Source organism: Canis aureus, chromosome 30 (genome assembly GCF_053574225.1).
Source record: "Canis aureus isolate CA01 chromosome 30, VMU_Caureus_v.1.0, whole genome shotgun sequence".
Classification (NCBI taxonomy): Eukaryota; Metazoa; Chordata; class Mammalia; order Carnivora; family Canidae; genus Canis; species Canis aureus.
Window position 1 is genome coordinate 38,910,316 of NC_135640.1, and position 21,886 is coordinate 38,932,201.

General features: G+C 48.9%; 1 protein-coding gene across 3 annotated transcripts in view; it reads right to left on the minus strand.

The window, feature by feature from the left end:
- Positions 1–21,886, minus strand: part of DSCAM (DS cell adhesion molecule) — a 732,790-nt gene that overhangs the window by 118,185 nt on the left and 592,719 nt on the right. For 2 of the 3 annotated variants that reach the window (XM_077879265.1, XM_077879266.1), the window contains exons 12-16: positions 20,078–20,274; positions 18,971–19,067; positions 18,161–18,289; positions 8,501–8,668; positions 675–745 (exon numbers count right to left, since the gene is read on the minus strand). In XM_077879265.1, coding sequence (XP_077735391.1) covers positions 675–745; positions 8,501–8,668; positions 18,161–18,289; positions 18,971–19,067; positions 20,078–20,274 — 662 coding nt within the window. The remainder of the gene's footprint in view (positions 1–674; positions 746–8,500; positions 8,669–18,160; positions 18,290–18,970; positions 19,068–20,077; positions 20,275–21,886) is intronic. The other variant, XM_077879267.1, reaches the window with a different exon arrangement.

Below are 21,886 nucleotides of genomic sequence, written 5' to 3' on the forward strand. Positions count from 1 at the left end.
ATGGCACCTGACCTGCTGCTTGTGACCAGCTTGCTCCAGCACGTAAACCAACACTGCTTCCCTCACCAATGGCTTTGCTAGGAAAAACATGGCAGCTGGAAGAAGCTGTGCCGTGTAGTTGCCTTGTAGCTCAAGGGGTCTCTCCCAGTGACTGGCAGCAAGCCCTTGGCTGACCAGCGGCCAGTCCACATTTGTGGCCACATGCGAGCACCACTGCCTGGGACGGTAGCTGGCTCCAAAGGCCACCTCACTGAGGAGGAAATGAAGGGCGTTCTCCAGGACACCGCTGGCTGGTGGCACAGGGAGGGCGACAGTCCTTTCTGGCAGCTCAGTGGACTATCTTCCATACTCAGACTTGCAGTTAGAAAAAGCTTCAAATGTGCCCGGTGCGTCTGTTTCCACCATTTGTACAAAAACCAGCTCTCAGGACTCAATCAAATGCAAAGAATGAAAACAAGACCTAACAACTTCGCTCTCTGCGCATATCGAATTTGCTGTCAACGGATTCACAATGTGGACACATATACCGGATTTTAAGAAAGGGGCTTTTAATCTAATTTTGCAAAACAAAAGCTTCACCAGGTGTTAGTGCCTTGGCATCATGACTCTTAACCTGAGTGATGTGCTCACCCCATGAGAATAGCGCCAGGAATACAAGCGTTGGTTTGGTTTACCTTCCAGGTGACTCTGATGCTCTGAGATGAGAGGGGCTCCAGGTGGACTTCCTGAGGTGGGCCGTCAGGAGCTGTGAAGACCAAAACCCACAGGCCGGTTAGCACCGAGTTCCAGAGCAGACTGAAGTCTACACAACACACAGGCCCAGAAGGCAGTCCCCCAGCAGTGCAGAGAAGCGTGTTAGCCACTTCAGGGAACAGACCATGTTGGCCGCATCGCTGTGGACTGCATTTACCCTGTGCAGGGTACTCAGGGTACCCTGAGGTACCCTGCACATATTTACTCCCTCCCGGTAAATATGAGCCTTGAGGACCTGTCCTTGTGTTCTTCTTCACCATCCCTTTGACAACGTGATTAACAAAGTTCAAGTCTGAGCAACTTCATAGGTAAAGTGGGAAGGAGAAAGACAACATTTCTTTTGTGAAACCCTGCGATGGCTGTCAAAGACCCTTCCCTTTTCCTTGGAAGTCATGCTTAGTGACCTGGCATTAGGGTCACTCAGGTTGCTCGGGGCTAATGGGGCAAAAAAAAAAAAATCAGGATTCTTCTGCTTTTGAGTCCCTTTGATGGCTTTGGGTTTTCACACTTTCTGATGTAAAACTCTCAATACCCAGGGGCTATAGCCTCAGAAGGCAGAAGCAAAGAAGAGTCAAAGCATACAACTCACACCACCCTATTTCCAATGCTTGTAGAGATTCCAATTATGTTCCAGTTCCAGTTTCTAGCCCTAGACATGCAGTGTAGAAGTGGGGGGAAAATGTTTCTGCCCACCCAGAGTGCACGTGTTCACCAGAAAGCACAATGCACGTGCCGGGAGAAAGACCAGCCTACCGCGTGGCGGTTACTCAAACATCTTCCGAGAAGTGGAAGCACCTGGGAACTCAGGACTCAGAAGGAGAGACCCCTCTGGGTGAAAATATGCTGTGGGATTGACACTTGTGTGACACCCATTTCTGTGGATGCGGAGATGCCAGCTGCAGAAGGGGGAGGGGCACACGGCAGATGAGAAAGCCGAAGTGGTGAACGTGAACTAGTTCAAAGGGTCTGGAAGTCAATGGAAGGGTAAATAAAGCTAAAGGTCAGATTAGGGGAAGAGGCAAGGTCAAGGGAAACGTGATCTCCTCGGTTCAGGAGAAGAAGTTTTGAGCAATACCTGTTGGTGATGTGGCTAAGTTGATGGGTGTTTCAGTCTTTCTGCCTGAGTTCAAAATTCTGGCTCTCTCACTTAGCAAGCTGTGTGGTTAACTTCATTTCCCTGGGTCTCAGTTTTTTATATAACAGGACAATAAAATGCATGCCACAGGATTGTAATGAAAATAATATACTTGGTAAACACAAGTAATAACAATTATTATCATTGGGTGTTTGATGTAAGGGGAGGTGAAAGAGGAAATTCATACAATGACAAGAAAAGGTACCCTTGAAATAACGATGTCTGAGCACAGATGCAAGGGCAGTAATAGGAACAGAGGTGGTGGAGACCAGAGACATCCGAGCAACCATCTCTGGGGTGGGAGGAGGGAGGAAATGATGGGGGAGTTTCTGGTGGACTTGCTGGTTGAGGGAAGCAGGCTCAAACCTGTTTGTGTTTTCTTAGCAAAATAATAAGAGGCAAGGTCAGGGGCACCAGGGTGGCTCAGTCAGTGAAGTGTCTGCCTTCGTCTCAGGTCATGATCCTGGGGTCCTGGGATGGAGCCCCGTGTCGGGCTCCCCGCTCAGCAGGGTTCTACTTCTCCCTCTCCCACTGCCCTCCTCCTCCTCATGTGTGCTCTCTCTCTCTCTTAAATAAATAAAATCTTAAATTAAAAAAATAAGAGGCAAAGTCAGGAAGTCAGAATGGGAGAAGGAAGGAGGGCCATGGCTTTAGGAACACAAGGGCTTGGGGAATGGCAGTGGCCTATGGAAAAGTGTGCCTCGCCCAGCAGAGAGGAGCACGGAGCCTCAGCTTGGCATGTGAACATAACATGGGGAGAGGCCCGCGTGTGGGCCTTCATGAAGGCACCGACAGGGGTAGGCAGAGTACGCAGGGGGACTGGGGTGAGCATTGATGCTGGGCAGGAAGAAGCAGGTGCCCAACTTCTACTGGAGGAGGGGCAATGGGATCCCCTGGTTCCCTACATGAGGAAGAAGGCAGGGATGGGGGTGTGGGGCTGACTCCAGAGGCCAGGGATGGCGGGGCCAGGGGAGAATGAGAATGCTAAGAGAGGAAGCCGAATTGCCGGGAAACATGGTTCATTATGTTTTACGAATATGAACTCGAAGGGACTTGATATTGGAGCTGGAAATGTTTACAAGGGCTGGGAGAGCAAGAGGAGAGTCGAGTGTGCAGTTGGCTCCCTTCTCCACGCCTCGTTCCATCCTGCTAACACCGGCCCTGACATCTAGTCTGCAAGTCCCGTGCTTGGCCTGCTGCTGTGCCCACCGAGGCTCTCAGCCTCCCCCGACAGCCTGCTCCAGCCCCGCATCAGTGGCTCGTGCCGGTTTTCATTTGGTTCCTAAACACTGATTCTGGTCTCCACTTTACCCCTCTTAAAGGGGACATGGGCCCAGAGCACCTTTCAAACTGCTCACTTATCATACTAATTCCCCTGTGTTTGGTGTTCTGTGTCCTGCTTCCCTCTGTACGCTTCTGTTCTGCACCCTGACCCCCCCCATGCCATGCACCCCCTGCCCCAGCCGCGGCCAACATCTCAGTGGAACCCAAGCACACGTGAGGAGATCTGACCTTTTCCCTCCATCGGCATTGCCTGCCTCCACCGTCTACCCGTTGGTAGCATGGGGACCGTGGGGACCCCGACAATCACAGTGGTGCTGGGCACTTGTGCAGAGCCACCTTTGCACCGGGCTGTCTTCCCCCAGCTGACCCTGAGCTGCATGGCCTCCCAATCTGGGTCTGGAGCAAGTGCCCACTTTGAAGGGTAAAGCAATGTGCCGACTGAAACGCAGAGCACACCTCTCTCAGCCCGGCAGGTCTGGGGACAGCTGGCTTGCTGTGGGTGCTGCAGCCTCTTGCACCCATCCATGATTCCCCAAGTGAAAAGGCTTGTCACTTTTCTGTGGTCATCATAATTGATGAATTGACCATAATTCTGTGGTCATCAAGAAGTATGTGGTTCATCCACGAAAATCCATCTTGAAAAAATGATTCTGTGGTCTGACAGCTATATTGGTCCTTAATTATTTTAATTGTGATAAATGAAAGATCCTGTGTGTGAGGAACAGGAGGCAATGTGGGGGCAGGACCTCACCCTGCATCCTCTGGGTGTGTCTGGGCTGTGGCCTTTGGTGCTGCCTTCTGGGCAGGGGGGAGGCAAGCTATAAGTATAGCTTTCACATCCTTGGTGAGATATAGTCAGGCTTGAAAACAAAGATATGAAGATAGTGTTTACACAATGGCCTTGATTCTATCAGAAAACATGAAACCAATGATGTAGTCATGAATTGGGGAGAATTTGTTTTTCCCATCCGGTCTGGTATTTCTTGAAGGCCGCCAGTCCCTATCTCCAGGACAGACCTGACCATGTTTACACAAATGGCACTTTCTTTTTTTTAAGATTTTATTTATTTATTCATGAGACACACAGAGAGAGGCAGAGACACAGGCAGAGGGAGAAGCAGGCTCCCTGGGAGGAGCATGATGTGGGACTCGATCCCAGGACCCTGGGATCACGACCTGAGCTGAAGGCAGATGCTCAATGGCTGAGCCACCCAGGTGCCCCAACACGGCACCTTTTTTACTTGGCCTATCAATACTTCAGTAGTTTGCTAGTAATTAATTTATTGGTCTGCGTGTTCTCTGAAGTGAGTGGATTCAGATCTCTCTCTTAAGAATAAAGTGATAGAAACAATGTCAAAGACAAACGCCAAAAGGATATAATCTATGCTCACACACGAGAGTCATGCCCAATATAATTAGGAAGTGTTTTTGTTTGTTTGGGCACTGAATTTTCCACTCTAAATTTTCTAATGCATTATAGGAAGAACCTTTTAAAACTATATATCTAAAAAAAAAAAAAAAAAGAGTCTGCTTTCACAGCTATCATGCTTCCCATAAAAAGCTCCTGAGCCATAATTATTCCATAGGTCCTCGTATCATAGCAAACAGACAATTTCTGTAAAATTTAACCTAAGGCAGACTGAATTCTCAAGAGCTGAAAGTCTTCAAGATCAACCATTAAGTACTCATTTATTTAACTAATTTTGAAAATTGTATTGACACTTGACATTTAAGAATATATTTACATGCTCTTGAACTAAAGCTATACTACACATAGAAAGCATAGTTTCTTCTTCCGTTTTTAAACCAGAATATTTTGCTTTTTCTTGCAAGAGGAGAAGGCTAGGAGGTAAGGATTCATAATGAATGTGATTTTCTGAAATAAATAATCTCTGCGTTTCTCCAGAAGCCAAAACTGTTCAATCTGCAAAACAGTAGTAGTTGAAGATGATATTTACAGTTCCTAATACTCTTCCTAATTCTGTTTGGCTCAAGACACAGTGATCCTAACTGCCAAATGTGCAGACCTCTGCTCTTGCTTTTTTCTTCTGGGCACCAGGGCTGGCTCTGCATCCCTACCTCCTAAGCTGGCTCCTCTCCTGCTCCCTGCTTCCCTGACAGTCACTGTCAATGGATCGTCTCTATGGATGGCCCTGTCTCTCACTTCCAATAGGTGAACACAAGACTCCAGCCTCAGCACTTCCCTCTGTGCTCTCGAAATATCCTCTCCTCCAGGAAGCCATCTCCTGGCTTTATGCCACAGCATCACCCAGGACACCGGGGTCCATGGAGAAAGGAGGCCATGCCTCAAAGGCAGTTGTCTTAGTGCTACTTAGTGCTGGGGGAGAGGCACTAATGTCATCCGTGGAGATAGGAAACTTGGGAGGGTCTTCCAGACACAGGATGCAGCACACATGCAAAGGACTGGGGCCAGGGAAGGGCTGTAGGAAGTCAAGTGTAGCTTCAAGTGGAGAGGGTGGGAGAAGACCCAGACCTAACCATTCCAGAGACACATTTCCAGTTGAGTGCTGAGAGATGTTCCCTGATGCTCGAGATCTGGACACTGTATTATACCCATAAAAGTGAATGGGTCTACACCTTCCAGAAGCTTCCATCTGAGAGAGATGGCCTGCTTGAGAGTTAGTGTCTTTTTTCCTTAGGCAAAGTGGCCAATAAGGATGGAAAAAGGTCACCTTGAGATGATAGCCGTTCTCAAAAGACATGCCTTTGGGTATCCCTGCTGGGAAGCGGCAGTGGCAATCCAAGGCCACTGTAGGCAATTCTAACGAGAGGATCTTTGGTCAGGACAACTGCTCTTCATTCTACATGAGTCACGTTGTAAGAAAACCTGATTTTTTTCATTGCAGCCATAAAACCTATGCACCAGGGCAAAGACAAATTCTGTTTTGGAGCTTCACTTTGCTCTACTTGTTCCCTTCCTTGCATTTTCCCCTAGCTCCTCTGAATAGTAAATCAGAGAGGTGCTGTGGGGCCACCAGCAGCCAGCGTGCAGGTAAAATCCAGGGGTCCAGCCCCAGCAGCCCAGAAGGTGGCTTCTGCATCAGACTGTCTACAGAGATGCCAGGGAGCGGCACTGCAGGCCAGCGACCGGGAGTGGCTGTTCACCTGGCCTCCTGGCTGGGAGAGAGACGCTGCCATGGCAACTGCCAGCTGCAGAGGAGGCCACAGAAAGCCAAAGAAATAGCAACAGCAGCAGGAGTCATCGTGGCAGTCGGGAAAGCAGCCACCAAATGCATCACCAGAAAATACAGTGATCCTGAGAAGGATGTGTGGATGGGGCACAGTTAGAGCAAGGGTTAAGAAGGAGAAGTTTGAGTAGCGCGTCAAAGATTATATTTTGGGGGCAGCGTATCCTCCCTGAATATACAACGTAATGAAATTCCAGGAAGTTAGTGGGTTGTTTAAATATTTAAATAAGATTCTATTTCTGCAGGAGCATGTTGACACTCATTTCTCACTTGTTTCTGAGAAATACAAAGTACTTTTAGAGCTTGCATTTTTTCCCCTCAATTATCCAATATGTTTGTGACAAGGAGGGGAAAGGCATCCTTATGTCCATTTTGCAGATGAGAAATCACGTCACTTCTAAGCAACAGAAATGGCTCATCCTCAGACACTTAAGCGTATCCTATCACCTGTCCTTAAAAATAATTTTCAAGAGCCGTTGTGTTCCCGGGTGGAGAATTAAGTGCTCATCCCCAGTGCAGGAAGGATTGTCGGTTTCATCCTATTTCCTTGTGGTCAGTATTGACTATACACATATCAGAAGAGTTAAGTGTTTGCATTTGTTTTGCTCTAGCAATCTTACTGCTTGGAATTTAACCCAAGAGAACAATCCAAAGTGGCGAAAGATAGGCCACAAAGGATACTCATCACTGTGGCATTTATAGTAATAAAAAATGGAAAACCACAGACATGTCTAATAGATTGTGGATTTGTTAAATAGATTGTGGAAGGTACATTATGAATCACAGACAAGTACTTAAGGGGTATATAAGAGTGATGTGTTTTTGGAATGCCGTTCATGAGGGTCGAAGAGAGGTGGGTGGAGGGAAGGAAGTCAACAACAACTCTAATTCCTTAGCTGAAAGCTGAAACAAACCTCCTGTGGACTCTCACTCATTTGGGGATGATCACCTTTAAGCCTGGTTGAAGAAGGGATCTGAGACTAAGTTCCCAATTTCACCTTTGCAGTAGATAAATGGCTGATTAGCTCTGATTTCTGGCAGGGAAAGAAAAGCTGTGTTTGGAGCAGGACACTCCTCCCAAGAGATGAGCCAGGCTGCTGCCTTCCTTCTCTCCTGCCAGGAGGTGGATTGACAGCCAGCCTTCCCTGGCACTGCCTAGGCTCAGACCTCTACAAACCAGTCAATTCACCCCCGGTAGCCATGCGTGCATGTGTGTGTGTGCATGGGTGCATGTGCATGCATGTGTGTGTGTGTGTTCCTGCGTGATGAATGATTCAGTAGGTGATATCACCGTGCCCACAGGTAGCTCCAGGTGGTGGGATTATGGAAACAGTTTTGCCTTTTCCCTTCTTCAAAATGCTTATCTCTATCTTCTAAATTTTCAACTGAATATGAAACTCTTTGTAATAGGAAGGAGAACAATAAAGTTTACTATAGAAGTATTGACATTTCGGGGGATCCCTGGGTGGCGCAGCGGTTTGGCGCCTGCCTTTGGCCCAGGGCGCGATCCTGGAGATCCGGGATCGAATCCCACGTCAGGCTCCCGGTGCATGGAGCCTGCTTCTCCCTCTGCCTGTGTCTCTGCCTCTCTCTCTCTCTCTCTCTGTGTGTGACTGTCATAAATTAAAAAATATATATATATTAGAAGTATTGACATTTCTAGTCAATAAAATATCCTTGCCCATTGTCCCCCCAGCTCCTCACACAGAATATTCTTGACATTTCCTAGCATCATTTGATGCTCCTACAACTGGACTGCTTAGGGCTTGGGCAAGACCTACACTAGTGGTTTTCCTGTCCATGTGGATTCCAGGCATCCAAACAAAGGAATTGAAAAAATGGCCCAGCTCCTTCAATATCACCAGATTGGTAGTTTCCTAGGTCTGCCTTTTAATTCTTATATATGAGAACCCTAAATGAAGTCCTATTTGAATAACAATGCCCTCGAAGTAGGAGGCGGAGTGCTGTCTGCATCCCTAACAGGGCATGGCACAGTGGAAGGTGCTCTTCAAACAGCCTCCACCAGGTGCAGGCAGTGGCCTGATTCTATGTTAGCCATCTGAGCCCTGAGGGCCAGCTCCGGGGCTCTGGGATGGGGGCCTCGCCCGCTCACACGCACCTGCCTCATCCGCGGTGATGGAGAGCTCGTTGCTGGGCTCGCTCTTGCCAATCCGGTTCTTGGCGTACATGCGGATGCTGTAGGTGGAGGAAGGGTGGATATCAATGATGGTGGCCGAGTTCAGCTGAGGGGAAACATCTTTGGTTCTCTGAGCAGAATCCCAGGAGTCTTTTGGGTTTTGTTTTTCAAAAAAGAAGAGATAGAGACGTGAGTTTTTTTTCTCTGCCTCTGAAAGTTCACAAGTAGGAATTAAACACACACACATACACACACACACAGAGGAAGGAAGAGGAAATAAAAGAATAGTTATAACTCAAAGTGAATTCTCAGAGCGGTGCTCCCAGTGTGCCAGTGGGCTGGCTATCAGAGGGGGACATCACACACTCATTACCCATGCTGAGGGGGATGAGGGCTGCATATAGTTGAGGTCCAAGGGGACATCTGAGGCAATGCAATGGGTGCACTGATGGACGTGTCACTGAAGGACATCGTGTCAGTGAGGTGTGAAACAGCCACATCGAGGCACTCATTGTACGAGACAGTTAAAGGAATTTTGGTTTGGACGCTCCCCCCACCCCCTACAACCACCTCTGATTCTAAAAGGTACTTGAAGACCAGCTGAACCTCTAGCTATGTCCGATCCTTCCTTCTCCAGGAGCATATTGATAAACATACTTACATAAAAACATTTAGTCTCAAATGTTTTATTGTAAGAATTATCTTCAACCACAGCTACTTAACAAGAGCACATGCCTCATATGAAGAGATATCATTGAATATGTGACAATGTATACCGGCCGAGTTTAGAGCTTCAATCAATGAGGAATAAGTGGTTCTTATTTCAAAAAGAGGGTGGGTTGGTGGCTAATCAGGGGTGAGGGGCCAAGAGATGGTCAGTTGTGGGAGCACAAGAAACTCAGGTGGTGGACAGAGATGATGGTTCTACACTCCCACAGTCCCCCATGTCCTCATAGGTGGCATTCACCATGCCTGTAGGAATCTCACTGAGATTCTGTGTTCCTTGCTAGATTCTGAGCTCTATGGCAGCAGACAGCATGCTTGCAAGTGCCTCGTGCGTAGCAGACAACACATAAGAAATGCATGTGTAACATATGAATACACAAATGGCAAATACACAGGCCTCTGAGGCCTGGGAAGGGTTCCCTTCCCTTTCCACATTAACCATGAACATGAAGCTTAGAGGGCTGGTCTGCCTAAAAGTAACCATAAATATAAGAGGTCTTCTGGACTTGTACAAAAATATGTCTCTTCAAGGCTGCCTTGGAACGCTGTGACTAATCAGGGAACAGGGCATAATAAAGACTGACAATGAATATTCCATCAGAAAGGAAAAGTATCTCTTGAGTCAAGAAGATTGAAGGTTGAAGAACACTGACATAGAAAGAGAAGATGCTGGGATGCTGGGTGCCTCAGCGGTTGAGCGTCTGCCTTCAGCCCAGGGCGTGATCCTAGAGTTCCGAGATCGAGTCCTACATCGGGTTCCCCACAGGGAGCCTGCTTCTCCCTCTGCCTGTGTCTCTGCCTCTCTCTCTGTGTCTCTAATGAATAAATAAATAAAATCTTCAAAAAAAAAAAAAAAAAGAAAGAGAAGATGCTGAAAAATCACATGGTGGAAGAGGAGAAGAATGGGATCCAAAGTGGTGGGGATTTAGTACCAATTGACTGACACATAAATATGGACCCTGTCCCACAGGAGAAGGCCAATACTTCTGGAGAAGACATCTAGGACAAGAGAGGAATTCTGCGGCACTACAAGGTGCAGAGAAAGTGGTTAACCGGTCCCAGGTGGAAGCAAGTACTTGTAGTGGTTGATGGCTCTGCCCAGCGCCATGCGGACGTTTCTGGAACTGCCAGGTCCATGAAGACGTGGCCATCTTCATTGAGTGTGTCTGGGAGGCAGCAAAGGGGCCCAAGGAGGCATATTAATATCCACTGACCAACTCTTCCTCCTGTCAATCAACTCAGGACTAGCCCATGGGGGCGTGGCCAAGGCAGGGGTGTGGCCAAGGTGGGGTGGGGATGGGGGAGGGGGTAGGTTGGGGGAACAGTCAGGAAGGACAAGGTGCTCCAAGAAGGAGCCGTGTTTTTAGCTTCTTTCCTACAGTTATCACACTTTGATAGAAAAAGATGATGTCAATGATCATGATTATTAGAATAAGGTTCAAAACAACACAGGATGGATTTTGAGCTAAAGGTCAAGAAGATGAGAAAGAATGTTTTATCCCGGAGGATTTGAAAGTAACTGAACGGAGAAGAAAGTCGAGTTAAATCCCCAGACACCCTCTGGCAAATGATAGAGCATCAAAGGAGGAATAAAAACAAGGAGGTGACTACCCAGGAGAAAAGAGTCGGGACAGGAATTGGAAATACTGCTTCTGATCTCAGATGCTGATGTGCAGACAGATAGGTAGGACGTGGATTATTAGCAAAATGTGCTGGAAAATATAACACCGGGCATTATGTGCAAACAATTATAGAGCGATCCTGACACTTGAGAGGATGCAAATGCAGATTGAAACGCAAGTACGCCTGGGAAGGGCATACCACAGACAAAATAAAGAAACTTAGGCATATGTCCCAAACAGAAATGCATGTTTGGGAATCTGAGGGCTGGAGCACACATGGAGAGTGCTGCAAAGGGGGAAGAAATGAAGTTGTTGGGGAATTTATCACAGGTCCCCTTGCCCCATGTTGGAGGGAGAGGGTGGTTTCCAGATGCAGAGAACGAATGAAGTGTCAAGGGGGGTTTATAAGTCACACCTGGAAGATCCTTCACAAGGGGACTATTTACTGAGGTGTGGGCTGGGTTAGAGGAACTTGCAGGGGATGCTGAGGCTCTGGGCATCTAGCAAGAGTGGGGAGATGCTCCCTCTGGGGTCAGCAGGGCTGAAGGGAAGGAAGGGACAGTGTTGCCAGAGTCCAGACAGGGCTGGGACCTCAGAAGAGGAACCCTTGACGAAGCCACACACACAGAACCCAGCCGCTGCCAGGATCCTTGATCCTGATTCTGATTCATTTTGCATGTCTGCTGCTGCGCGAGCCCAAGGGGAGGTCAGACGGGAAAAAAGTCTGCGTGTTGCAGGAGATGTCAGAAGCGGAGTTCAGCCTCCCAGAGAAAGGCAGACCATGGATGGGTTTGCGGGGTAGGTCAAGGCAGCAGCCGGAGAAAACCCCACAGCAGAGGGAACTCACGCTTGTGGAGTGGCGTCTGCTCACCCGGTGCCGTGCTAGGCATTTTGCAAGCACGACTCCTGCAGTCCCCAAATGTGTGGGCACATTAGAAACACCCCGGAGCCTTTCGATAATGGCATTTTCAGATCTACTGAATCAGAATCACTGTGTACTGGGGCCCAGAAACCGGCACTTTTAAAAAGCCTCTCTCTGGGTCATTCTGATGCACAGCTAGAGTTTGGAGCGCTTTATCTGATTGAATTATTACAACATCCTGGTGAGGTAGGGATTTTTATTATCATCGCGAAGGTCAAGAAACTCAGGCATGTTACCTGGCCGGCGTGGAGTGGGGCTGGGGTCTCACCTCACCTGTGTTGTCCCGGAGTTCCAGGTCATTCTCCTGTAGCATGTGACCTCTACATAGTCTCCGCAGGACACCTAATGAGACTGGATTTCCCTTTTCCAGATATCTCATATGTTCAGATGCAGACTTTCAGACAAGTGCTTGACTCGGCTAAACTCGACCAGGAGTTTAGCCAAGTGCAAGGGAGGGGAACTCTGGCCAAGAATGATTATAACGCCTAAGAGCATGTAGGAACGGAAGTGGGGAGAGCTGTGCGTGCACAGACTTGGACCCTGGTTTAGAAAGGAGATGTCAGAAGCATTCCCTGAAACAGTTGGCAGGGTTCTCCGACGTGCCCCAGAGCGACAAAGGTGGTGGGAGAGGATAGAAAAGTTCAGACTCTCATTCATGCCTCTGAAATGCCAAATAACCTCGTGGGAAAGGACTGAGGGAGCCGTTGGGGGCCAGGGTGGTTGTAGTGGGAGCCCTGCTTGGGGGTCTGACACCCCAAGTCAAGGGGAGGGCAGATCGCCAAGGACAAACATGAAATTTTGATCTGAATTTGATCTGAAGAAGCAGTTAGATGCCAAAGACCAGGAGGAGTGAGGGTGACCAGATGGGTGTCCTGGAGGCAAAATGACTCTAAAAGTTTAAAAACTAAGAGGCAGCTCAGAGAAGGACCAGTTTTTACGGCACTGGCTACTAGAAGGGAGACAGAAGGGCACAGGGAAAGCCCCTTCTGCTCTGTGTGCTCCATGGAGGAGATGGCGAAGGGAGGCTGGGGAAAGAAGGCTCTGGAAGACAGCACCCACCTGCATAAGAGAGGCTGTGCTTCCTGGCTGGATGGTTATGTTCCGGGACTAGAGGGTGTGCCGAGGCCCTGGAGCCCACTCGGCGATCTGTGGGGTCCTAAGGAGGAGACAGGTGCCCGGGAGGGGGACGTGGGCACGAGGCCGGCTGTCCTCCAGAGAGGGGAAGGAGGCGGATGAAACAAAGTGCGGGATGGAGCCAGCGGCACAGACAGGGTGGGATGTGGAATAGGATGGCAAAGGGGGTTTTGTGTCCATCTGGAGGAGAAGCAGTGGGCGCCAGGAACAAAGCTACATGGCAGCCAGAGCAGCCCATGGAGCCATGGGCCACAAGAAGGGAAGTCGATGACACTGGCAGGGCCAGGTCGAGAGGGCCAGGGGGTGGGCGTAGGAGATACAAATAAAGGGACTTGGGGTGTCACATATTTCCTGGAAAACAGGGAGCCAGGAGAGTCCTCTGTCTTCAAATCCTGGGAGGAGGGTCATAGGACCAAAGGTCTTGGGGGTGGGGAAAGGGACCGCCAGATTCAGGAAGGTCTGTTTCAGGGCGAGAAACGTTGTGACAGTCATGGTCGGCCCAGGGCAGAGTTGTGCTTTCCTGGGGCCAGTGAGTTTGCATCGCCGGGATAGTTCAAGCACGGACCGATGACCCCTTGCAGGGACCCCGTCGGTTAAGAACACCAAGTACAGCAATACCTTACGCTCTTGGCAAACGAACAAAGAGTAGATGGATGTGTCTTTGGGGCACGATTTCGTGGCTTAACAAGTTCACAGATGTGCATTACGGTGTCCGGTGTGTGCTGCTTACTGGGGGATGCAGGGTCATTGCATAGGGCTCCTCAGGCACGGTCCCTGCCCCGAGTGGTCACTGGAGCTTCCCAGTAGGGGAGACAGATATTGACCATCTTCCCAGTAGAGGATCTGGGTTATTGAATAAGCAGTCACAAGCCCACCAAATGTTCCAGGGAGGGGCAGGATGCCAGATGCACAGAGGAAGGGGCACGCCCTAAAAAGGGTGGTCAGGGAAGGCTTCCTGGAGGAAGTGACATTTAAGCTGTGATTTCAAGGATCGGTTTTCTATGTATACAGCCTATAAGCTGCACTAGCTTAAATTATAGTTGTCTTTTTTACCCACCCAAAACTTATTGAGGAAGCAGCTAATACATGAACAGACTGACCCAATTTTTATGGCAGTGAATACAATGACTGCCTGCTACCAGCGTAGCTCCTGCTGCCCAGGCCTTCCAAACCAAAAGCTGTGGAGGGGCTGGAGGGCCCTGCTGGAGACCTGAGGTCATGGACTCAGGCCCGCCTGTCCCATGGGCTCTTCCCCAGTGACTCTCCTGGAACTCATTCTAACTCCAACTGGGTTGGACTCGCGGGTCGTGCAGAGCCCGATCAATTTAGAGTTAGGCAATGCTGTGGAGATGATTCTTAGGTGTTTTTTTTTTATTTGATTCTCAGGTTTGGATCGCAGGTACATTCAATGCCACAAGTAGTTAGCGAGGTGCTCCTAACTCGGCAGGCACTGTGCTAGGTGCTGGGATCCAGGGCCACACGACAGCAGAGTTCCTGCCTTTGGGGAGCCCACAGGCAGTGCTGGGGGGTACTGAGGATTCTCCAGTGGGGGATGCAGATGGTTTTCGAAGCATTTTATTTATAAGCACTGTGCACACCAGAGTGATCCTCAGAGCTGTCATTTAGTAGATATTTGCCCCAGACCCTGGGGGAAGCGCTTCAAAGCAACTCTCTTGTTAAAGAGTACCCACCCAGTCGGAGAAGGACAAACATTATATGTTCTCATTCATTTGGGGAATATAAATAATAGTGAAAGGGAATATAAGGGAAGGGGGAAGAAATGTGTGGGAAATATCAGAAAGGGAGACAGAACGTAAAGACTCCTAACTCTGGGAAACGAACTAGGGGTGGTGGAAGGGGAGGAGGGCGGGGGGTGGGAGTGAATGGGTGACGGGCACTGGGGGTTATTCTGTATGTTAGTAAATTGAACACCAATAAAAAATAAATTAAAAAAAAATAAAAGGCAAAAAAAAAAAAAAAAGAGTACCCACCAAGCGCACATTGTGTGCCCACAGAGTGCTGGGTGCTATGCTGGGTGCTATGCTGGGTGCTGGGGGTTGGGGAAAAGTAGACCTGATAACACAGGAACGTTCTACCCAGTGGAGATGACGCGTCGATCAGAAGTCACAAGCGCCGTGGCCCTATTTTCCCCAAAACGGTCACATTCTGTGGAGCCAGGGCTTAGAAACTTCAACGTACCTTCCCGGCGGACACAATTCAACCCACGACAACGTCACAAAGATGCCAGCTCTCCCTAAGTTCATTAACAAATTTGACGCAATCCCAATAAAAAAAAAAAAAGCCAAGAGTGTTTTTATGGAGTTAGACCAGTCGCTCCTAAGGATCGTGTGTGGAAAGCTACAGAAATACGGAAAGGAAAAGTGGGAAGGGCAGACGAGCCCTACAGGAAGCTGGAACATGATGAGCGCAGGCTGGTGCTGAGGCGGTCACAGACAGACAAAACGATGGAATAGACTGGAACGTCCAGAAATAGAGGAGCACATAGGAAGCTGATCGGTGATAGAGGTGGCATCTGACACCCCCGGGGAGAGGTGGACTTTTTTAATGAGTCACGTGAGGGCAGCAGGATTTCCGTCTGGGAGAAGATCGGACTGGATCCCTACCTCCCAGCACACACAAGAATCAAGTCCAGATGGATCAGAGAGCTAAAGGCAAGAGCGAGATAGAAATACAAATAGAAAGCAGGGGGGATTCCTTTACAGCCTGGCGGCAGAGAACAGCTTTCCTAACTTGACTCAAAATCCAGATGCGATAAAAGAAAATGTTGAAAAAAAAAAAAAAGAAAATGTTGATAACTTTGGAAAGAAAAAAAAAAAAAACCCAATCACAAGCGCAGGAGTAGCTCTACGATCGCCCGTGACGGTCCAGCCGGGAAGAAAGGGAGGTGATGCTGTAGGAGCACATGATGGGAGGCCTGGCCTCGGGTGTGGGCCAGGAATATGATGACAGGAAAGGTGACATCTAAGGACCAGGTGGTGGTAAGCACAGGAACCGGGTGGCCCAGGGAAAGGGGGGCTTCTCCAGCCTATGGGCAGCTTGTGGCCTTTGAGGGACTCCTGTCACAGGGAGATGCTATGGTACCCCATTTCACAGAGGGGAATGCTGAGGGCGGGGGGCTGATGAGGGCACACGGCTAGTTAGAGCAGGGCCAGCACAGGGTCGGGACGGGTTGTGCAACCAATGGATCATCACCAGCACCCGGAAACGATCGATGGCCCCTGAAGACAGGGAGGCACTGAACTGTTCCCCTGAGAGGCCCCCCTGACCGCCCACCCCCGTGGGCACAGAAGCCACAGGTCCTGCAGTCCGTGCTCAGCCAGGGACGGTCAGGGCCACCTGTCCTGGGGCCTCTGGGGACTGTCCCCATGATGCGCGTCTGCATTTCTCTGGGGTTCTCCTGGTCGCCACCGGTTCCGGGCCATTCCCGGCCAGCACGTGCTTGCCTTGCCTAAGAAGCACTTCCTCCACTTCATGACGCGCGTCTCTGAACTTGGAATTCTTTGGCTCCTTCCCCACCTACGTCTTTAGAACAAAGGCAGGTGTCCTCTCTTCCCTTTGGCCCTGGGGAAGCCCGTCTGTCCTAGTTCCCAAAAGAGCCCTGTTTGGGCCCGCACTATCTTCAGCTTGTCACGGTGCACCCTGCCCCCAGGCTGCCCAGCTGTCCCATCCCCTGGTGGCCTTGCCACTGGCAGCCACTGCACTCCTGGTTCCAAGCCCCGGGCCCTGGGCACGCATCCTCGCCTCGCTGCTGGGCCTGTCCTGACTCTGGGCGAACCAGCCTCTTTTTTTTTTTTTTCTGAACCAGCCTCTCTTACGTGCATTCCCAGTGCAGCTGCGTATTGCAAGTCTCACATGCTATTTCTTCTTTCTTTCTTTCTTTCTTTCTTTCTTTCTTCTTTCTTTCTTTCTTTCTTTCTTTCTTTCTTTCTTTCTTTCTTTCTTTCTTTCTTTCTTTCTTTCTTTCTTTCTTTCTTTCTGATTTTATTTATTTATTCATGAGAGACACAGAGAGAGAGGCAGAGACACAGGCAGAGGGAGAAGCAGGCTCCATGCAGGGAGCCCGATGCGGGACTCGATCCCAGGACCCCGGGGTCACAATGCCCTGGGCTGAAAGCGGCTAAACCACTGAGCCACCCAGGCTGCCCATCACATGCTATTTCTAAAGCCACGATTCTGGGTGTGAAGCGTATTCCTTTTAGGGTTCACGCTATGCTCCTGGGACACTCCACCCTCCGCAGTCCTGTCCAGCTCCTGCCACTCTCTTGTCCTGCCCCTTGCACGCTTGTCCCGAACCACGCCCTCACTCAGGGCCTGCCTCCAGCTGCCTAGAGCTTCGTTGTCACTATGGCCTCAGCTCAAATATCCTGAATAGGTCACCGCTGTGTAACCTGAGTAAAGAAAGTATGGTGCCCAGGAGGTGAAAAATAAGGCTACACGCATGGTCCCTACACATCCTGGTGCTGCTCTGATTCCTCATCTCTTTTATGAGACACAGTCCAAGTCCCGACCAGAGGCCACAGGGGTGGCTTTCTACCCTCAGCCCGACGGATCCTAAAGTTCCAAGCAATGCTGGCATTGCCACCTTAAGGGGACAAACAGACACACCTGCCGTGATCCTGACTCCTGGGTCTATTTATGGTGCCTCTGCTGACCTGGCCACCTGTGGGCCCTGGGGAAACAGGTGATGCTCCAAGCGGGAGCAAGTGCCTCTGGCTCGGCCCCGGGGCACTTCCAGGACTTCGCTGAAGGGTCAGTGCCCGTCTCCACAAGGAGCAGCTCTCCTGTCTCTGCACAAACTCGCCCTACAGACTCTGAACACAGCTGAAGTCCAGGCTCTAGACAGAAGTCCCTGTCTAGAGCAGCCACCTGGCTGGGGAAATGGGACACGAGGGACAGGGTGGGGGGCAGAAAGCATAACACCGCTGGCCAGGTGCTGCCAGGAGCTGCCCACCTGCTGCTTGGTGGCAAGAAGACCAGCGTGGCGGGTGGACAGCAAGCCTAGGGGCTGGAGGGAAAGGAAGGAGGGCTGAGGCAGAGACAGACCCCACCCCACAAAGGACCCATGCTCTGAGCAAGAAAGGAGAAGCTGGTAGAAAGAGCCCCCTCTGAGTCTCGGGGAGCCCAGGTTTACTCTTACAGGTAGTCATGAATAACAGAGGAAAACAATGAAAGGGCTTTTTGAAGTGAGAATAAAGCTGGGGGAAATAAAAGACTTACCTGATTTATTTTTGCATTCAATATCGTAGCCCGTGATGGGGCTGTTGCCGTCAAACCCCATGGTCCACCTGAGGGTGATTGTGCGTGCTTTCACGTCTTTGATCTCAATTTCGGGAGGGTCTGGGGGCTCTGTGCAATCGACAGGAAAACCCGGGCTTAGTTCAAACACGGCTCAAACAGAAAACGCGGGTGGAAATGCTGAGTATGGCTCAGAAGAGCTTTGTCAGCCTTCAACGGCGGCGGACACGTTTGCCGGGAAGCATTTTTAAAAAATTTATTATTATTTTTTTTTTCATTTTTTTTTTCCTAATGGCATTTCAGGGAGTAAAATTGCACTTTCCCAAACTGCAGGTGTTTACAGCAGGGGCATATGACAGGCTTTTGTTGTGGGCCTGGGCCAAAGAGGGATATGGATTAAATGTCACTCTTCTGGTTTGGAATCCATAACTCCAAAACTATTTTGGCTTCAGAGGTTAAATTTCTCTTCTCATTGGGATGGACCAGCATAAGGATTCCTACCATTCAGCTAACTAAGCAGGTGCACTCCTCCACTTGGTACAGTCTCTGGGTCTGCGGGGTCATCTGACCCCATTCCCTTCAGGACTCTGTTGCCTGTGTTGTCGGGCTGCCCAGTGACACAATCATGCACACTGCAAAATACAGTTTTAACACCAACTTTGAACATATTCAAAGTTTTCTGGGCATCGGGAGGTGTTACATAGCAAGCTTAGCGCACACAGAGGTCCGAGCCTGGGCATACACTTACTGTCCTAAAAGCCGTGTTTTCCCCCAGTTTGGTCTCCTTCCTACCTTGCACTGTGAGCTGAATTATTCCACGGTCCTCCCCATAAGAATTGATAGCATGACAGGAGAAGAAGCCAGAATCTTCTCTAACAGTTGGCAAAATCTATGTGCAAAGCAGAAAGAAATCCATCTTATCCAGTAGCATGGAGCGAGAATAACTAAAAGGGCTTTTGTCTGTAAACACATCTCTCCACTCCCACCCTTCCTACACCCCCAGCGCGCGTGCACACACACACCCCTGAGAGCAAATTATTTCAGTGCGATTGTAAGGGTGTGGATGGACAGGTTCGATGTACGTTATCACTGTCAGCTGCCAGGTCATTAAGTTGGATGTGTAATTTATGTAGGATGCCATGGTCAGGTTGATGTATATTCCACATACACATTTTTTTTTCCTCATGGTGTGCCCTTAGAACATCCAAAGCAACCCTGCCGAAAGAAGATCTATAAATCCTGCAGTAAATGCTTGGTCCTGCAGGACCCTCATTAGAGCTCTCTCTAGAAGGACCCCAGGATTGGACCTGCATGTGAATCAATACCAGTGTTTCAAACACAGGGACTGTTTTTCCATGTGTGCTACAGCATCATTTCTCCCCCACTAAAAACACCACTCAGTTAACTACCAATAGTACTAAAAAAATATGGGGCTATAATAAATTTTTTTCTAGCTTTTGTGATCCTATATGAAGGACAAAAGCTTTTATGTTGGTTGGATTTTTCCAAAAAAAAAAAAAAAGCCAGACATTTTCCCTTCTAAAGCCCATCTAATTTTTCTTTCTGCAGGATGTTAAAACAGGTGCATGGCATAGGATGTCATTCCTCCGGGATTAACTGTCATTAAGACATTCGATTCCTCCCATTTTTTTCTATTAGAGTTGTGTTCCCTAGCATGTTCATCATCATTTTATTCTTAATAACACTTAATATCAAGCACTATTTTTGCCGGCTACTCAGTAACATTGTTGTAAAGAGCCATAGAGAAATGGTTGTTCATAAATAAGTTCTGAAACATTATTTGCTGTTTATCACCCACATGCACCCACTTAGGTGAAAGGACAGGGTTATGCTGCCAATGAAGTTAGATTCTGATCTTCTGTGTTCACCGCGTTTTACCTGCAGAGTAGAGATCACCTCCTCTCCCACCTCCTTGGTGGACACGAGGTAACGGGCCATCTCGGGGTTAATGATCCGGTCCTCCTTCTCCCAGCGGACTATGATGGGCTTCTCGCCATGGGCTGCACAGCTCATTTCTTTCTTCTGACCCTGAGTGGCCAGGGTTGTGTTTGGATAGGACGTGATCATCGCAGGAACTGAAAACCCAAAAGGGACACGACTTATTTGGCAAAGCAGCATTCTTGACTTCCCCACCATAATGCTTAAAGAGGTGTTTCTCTGAAATAAAATGTATTCAAGGGACTGCTGAGTGGGAATCATGAACAAAGTAGAGGGAAGGTGGCAGAAAAGTGAAACCTGATGCAATGAGCCCTCAGCTCACTCACTCAGAAGTTGCTGCAGGATTTCATATCTGGTGTGTGTGTGTGTGTGTGTGTGTGTGTGTGTGTGTGTGTGAGTGTTTATGTGTTCCCAGCCCACTGCGGGCATACGTGGGTCACGGAGCATAGCCCATGTCCCCCAGGACAAATAGGAAAATGATTTTTCTTCTGAATAGACTGGAGAGGGAGCTCCCATTAAATGACAGTTTCTAACTATCATTTTCAATTGTGGGGCTCTGAAACCTTACTAATCAACTTAGGTTGGGGCTCTGATCTCTGCTGATGACTCTTTGAGGTGACTTCGAGATATGCCCATCTTCCACAGTTGTTACAAACTATCACAGTCAACTGAAGACCTCAGACCCACCCTTCTCCCATAACGTATGGCAAGGAACCTCAACCCCAATTTACCAAGAAAACAGAAAGCTTTATTTGTGAACTTCTCAAGTTCCTGCTCTTCCACTTCAAAATTAATTCAAAGACTTCCATTCTTGGCATTATGCTGGATGACATAAGGTCCTGCTCCATTCCACACACCACGTAGAAATGCAGGGCAGCACAGAACGAGCATCTTTTTAAACGCACACTGAGCTTATAAGAAAGTGAGGGAAATCCCAGGAGCCAGAAACAGAAGTGGATGTTCAAAGACCAGAGGTATTAGGATATTGGTGCCCTGACTACCTGAGAGGCAGGGAGTTAAAAGTGGGCCCTTCAAACCAGGCTCCTCAAAAAGCTCCATCTCCAGAGCAAGTACTTGCAACAATTACAACAAAATCCACACTGGCAAAGGGAGAAGCAAACTGCCTTGACTTGTGTTATGAGCGAAGAAGAAAAGGTCTCCTCTGAGAATCCATAGCTGGGCTGACTCTACATAGATTTGGACTTGGTGTCGGGCTAAAGGTTCAAGATGCTGGTGATCCTACTTTGGCCACAGGCCTGAAGATCCTAGCAAAACAAACACAAACACTCTCCGGAGGGAGGCAAACTCCATCCAGGCTCATTGGAATTCTCCAAGATAAACATCTGCTGAACATGAGCTAACAAACCAAAAGTGTAAAACACACGAGAAGACAACCCACTGTGACTGGGAATCAGCCCAAGCACTTCAAACGCTAGAATCATCAGACAGAGACCATAAAATAATTATGCGCAAAATGTTTAAAGAGTTTCAAAAAACACGAGAAGAGAATAAGATGCTCTCAAAAAGGACCGAGGGGATTTGAAAAATAACCAGAATCAATCTATATGTTTTACCTGTTTTGTGCCTCATGTCCACCATCATGGGAAGAAAGGCCCTGCCTGATTTCTAAATCAAGCTCACACTTGTGTGCTCTCCACTGCTCCTTGGGCAGGTGACCAGAGAAACACCATGAAATCTTTTAAGACTGGCATGCACTGGGTCCTGTCTTCCCCTACAGAGGAGTGGAAT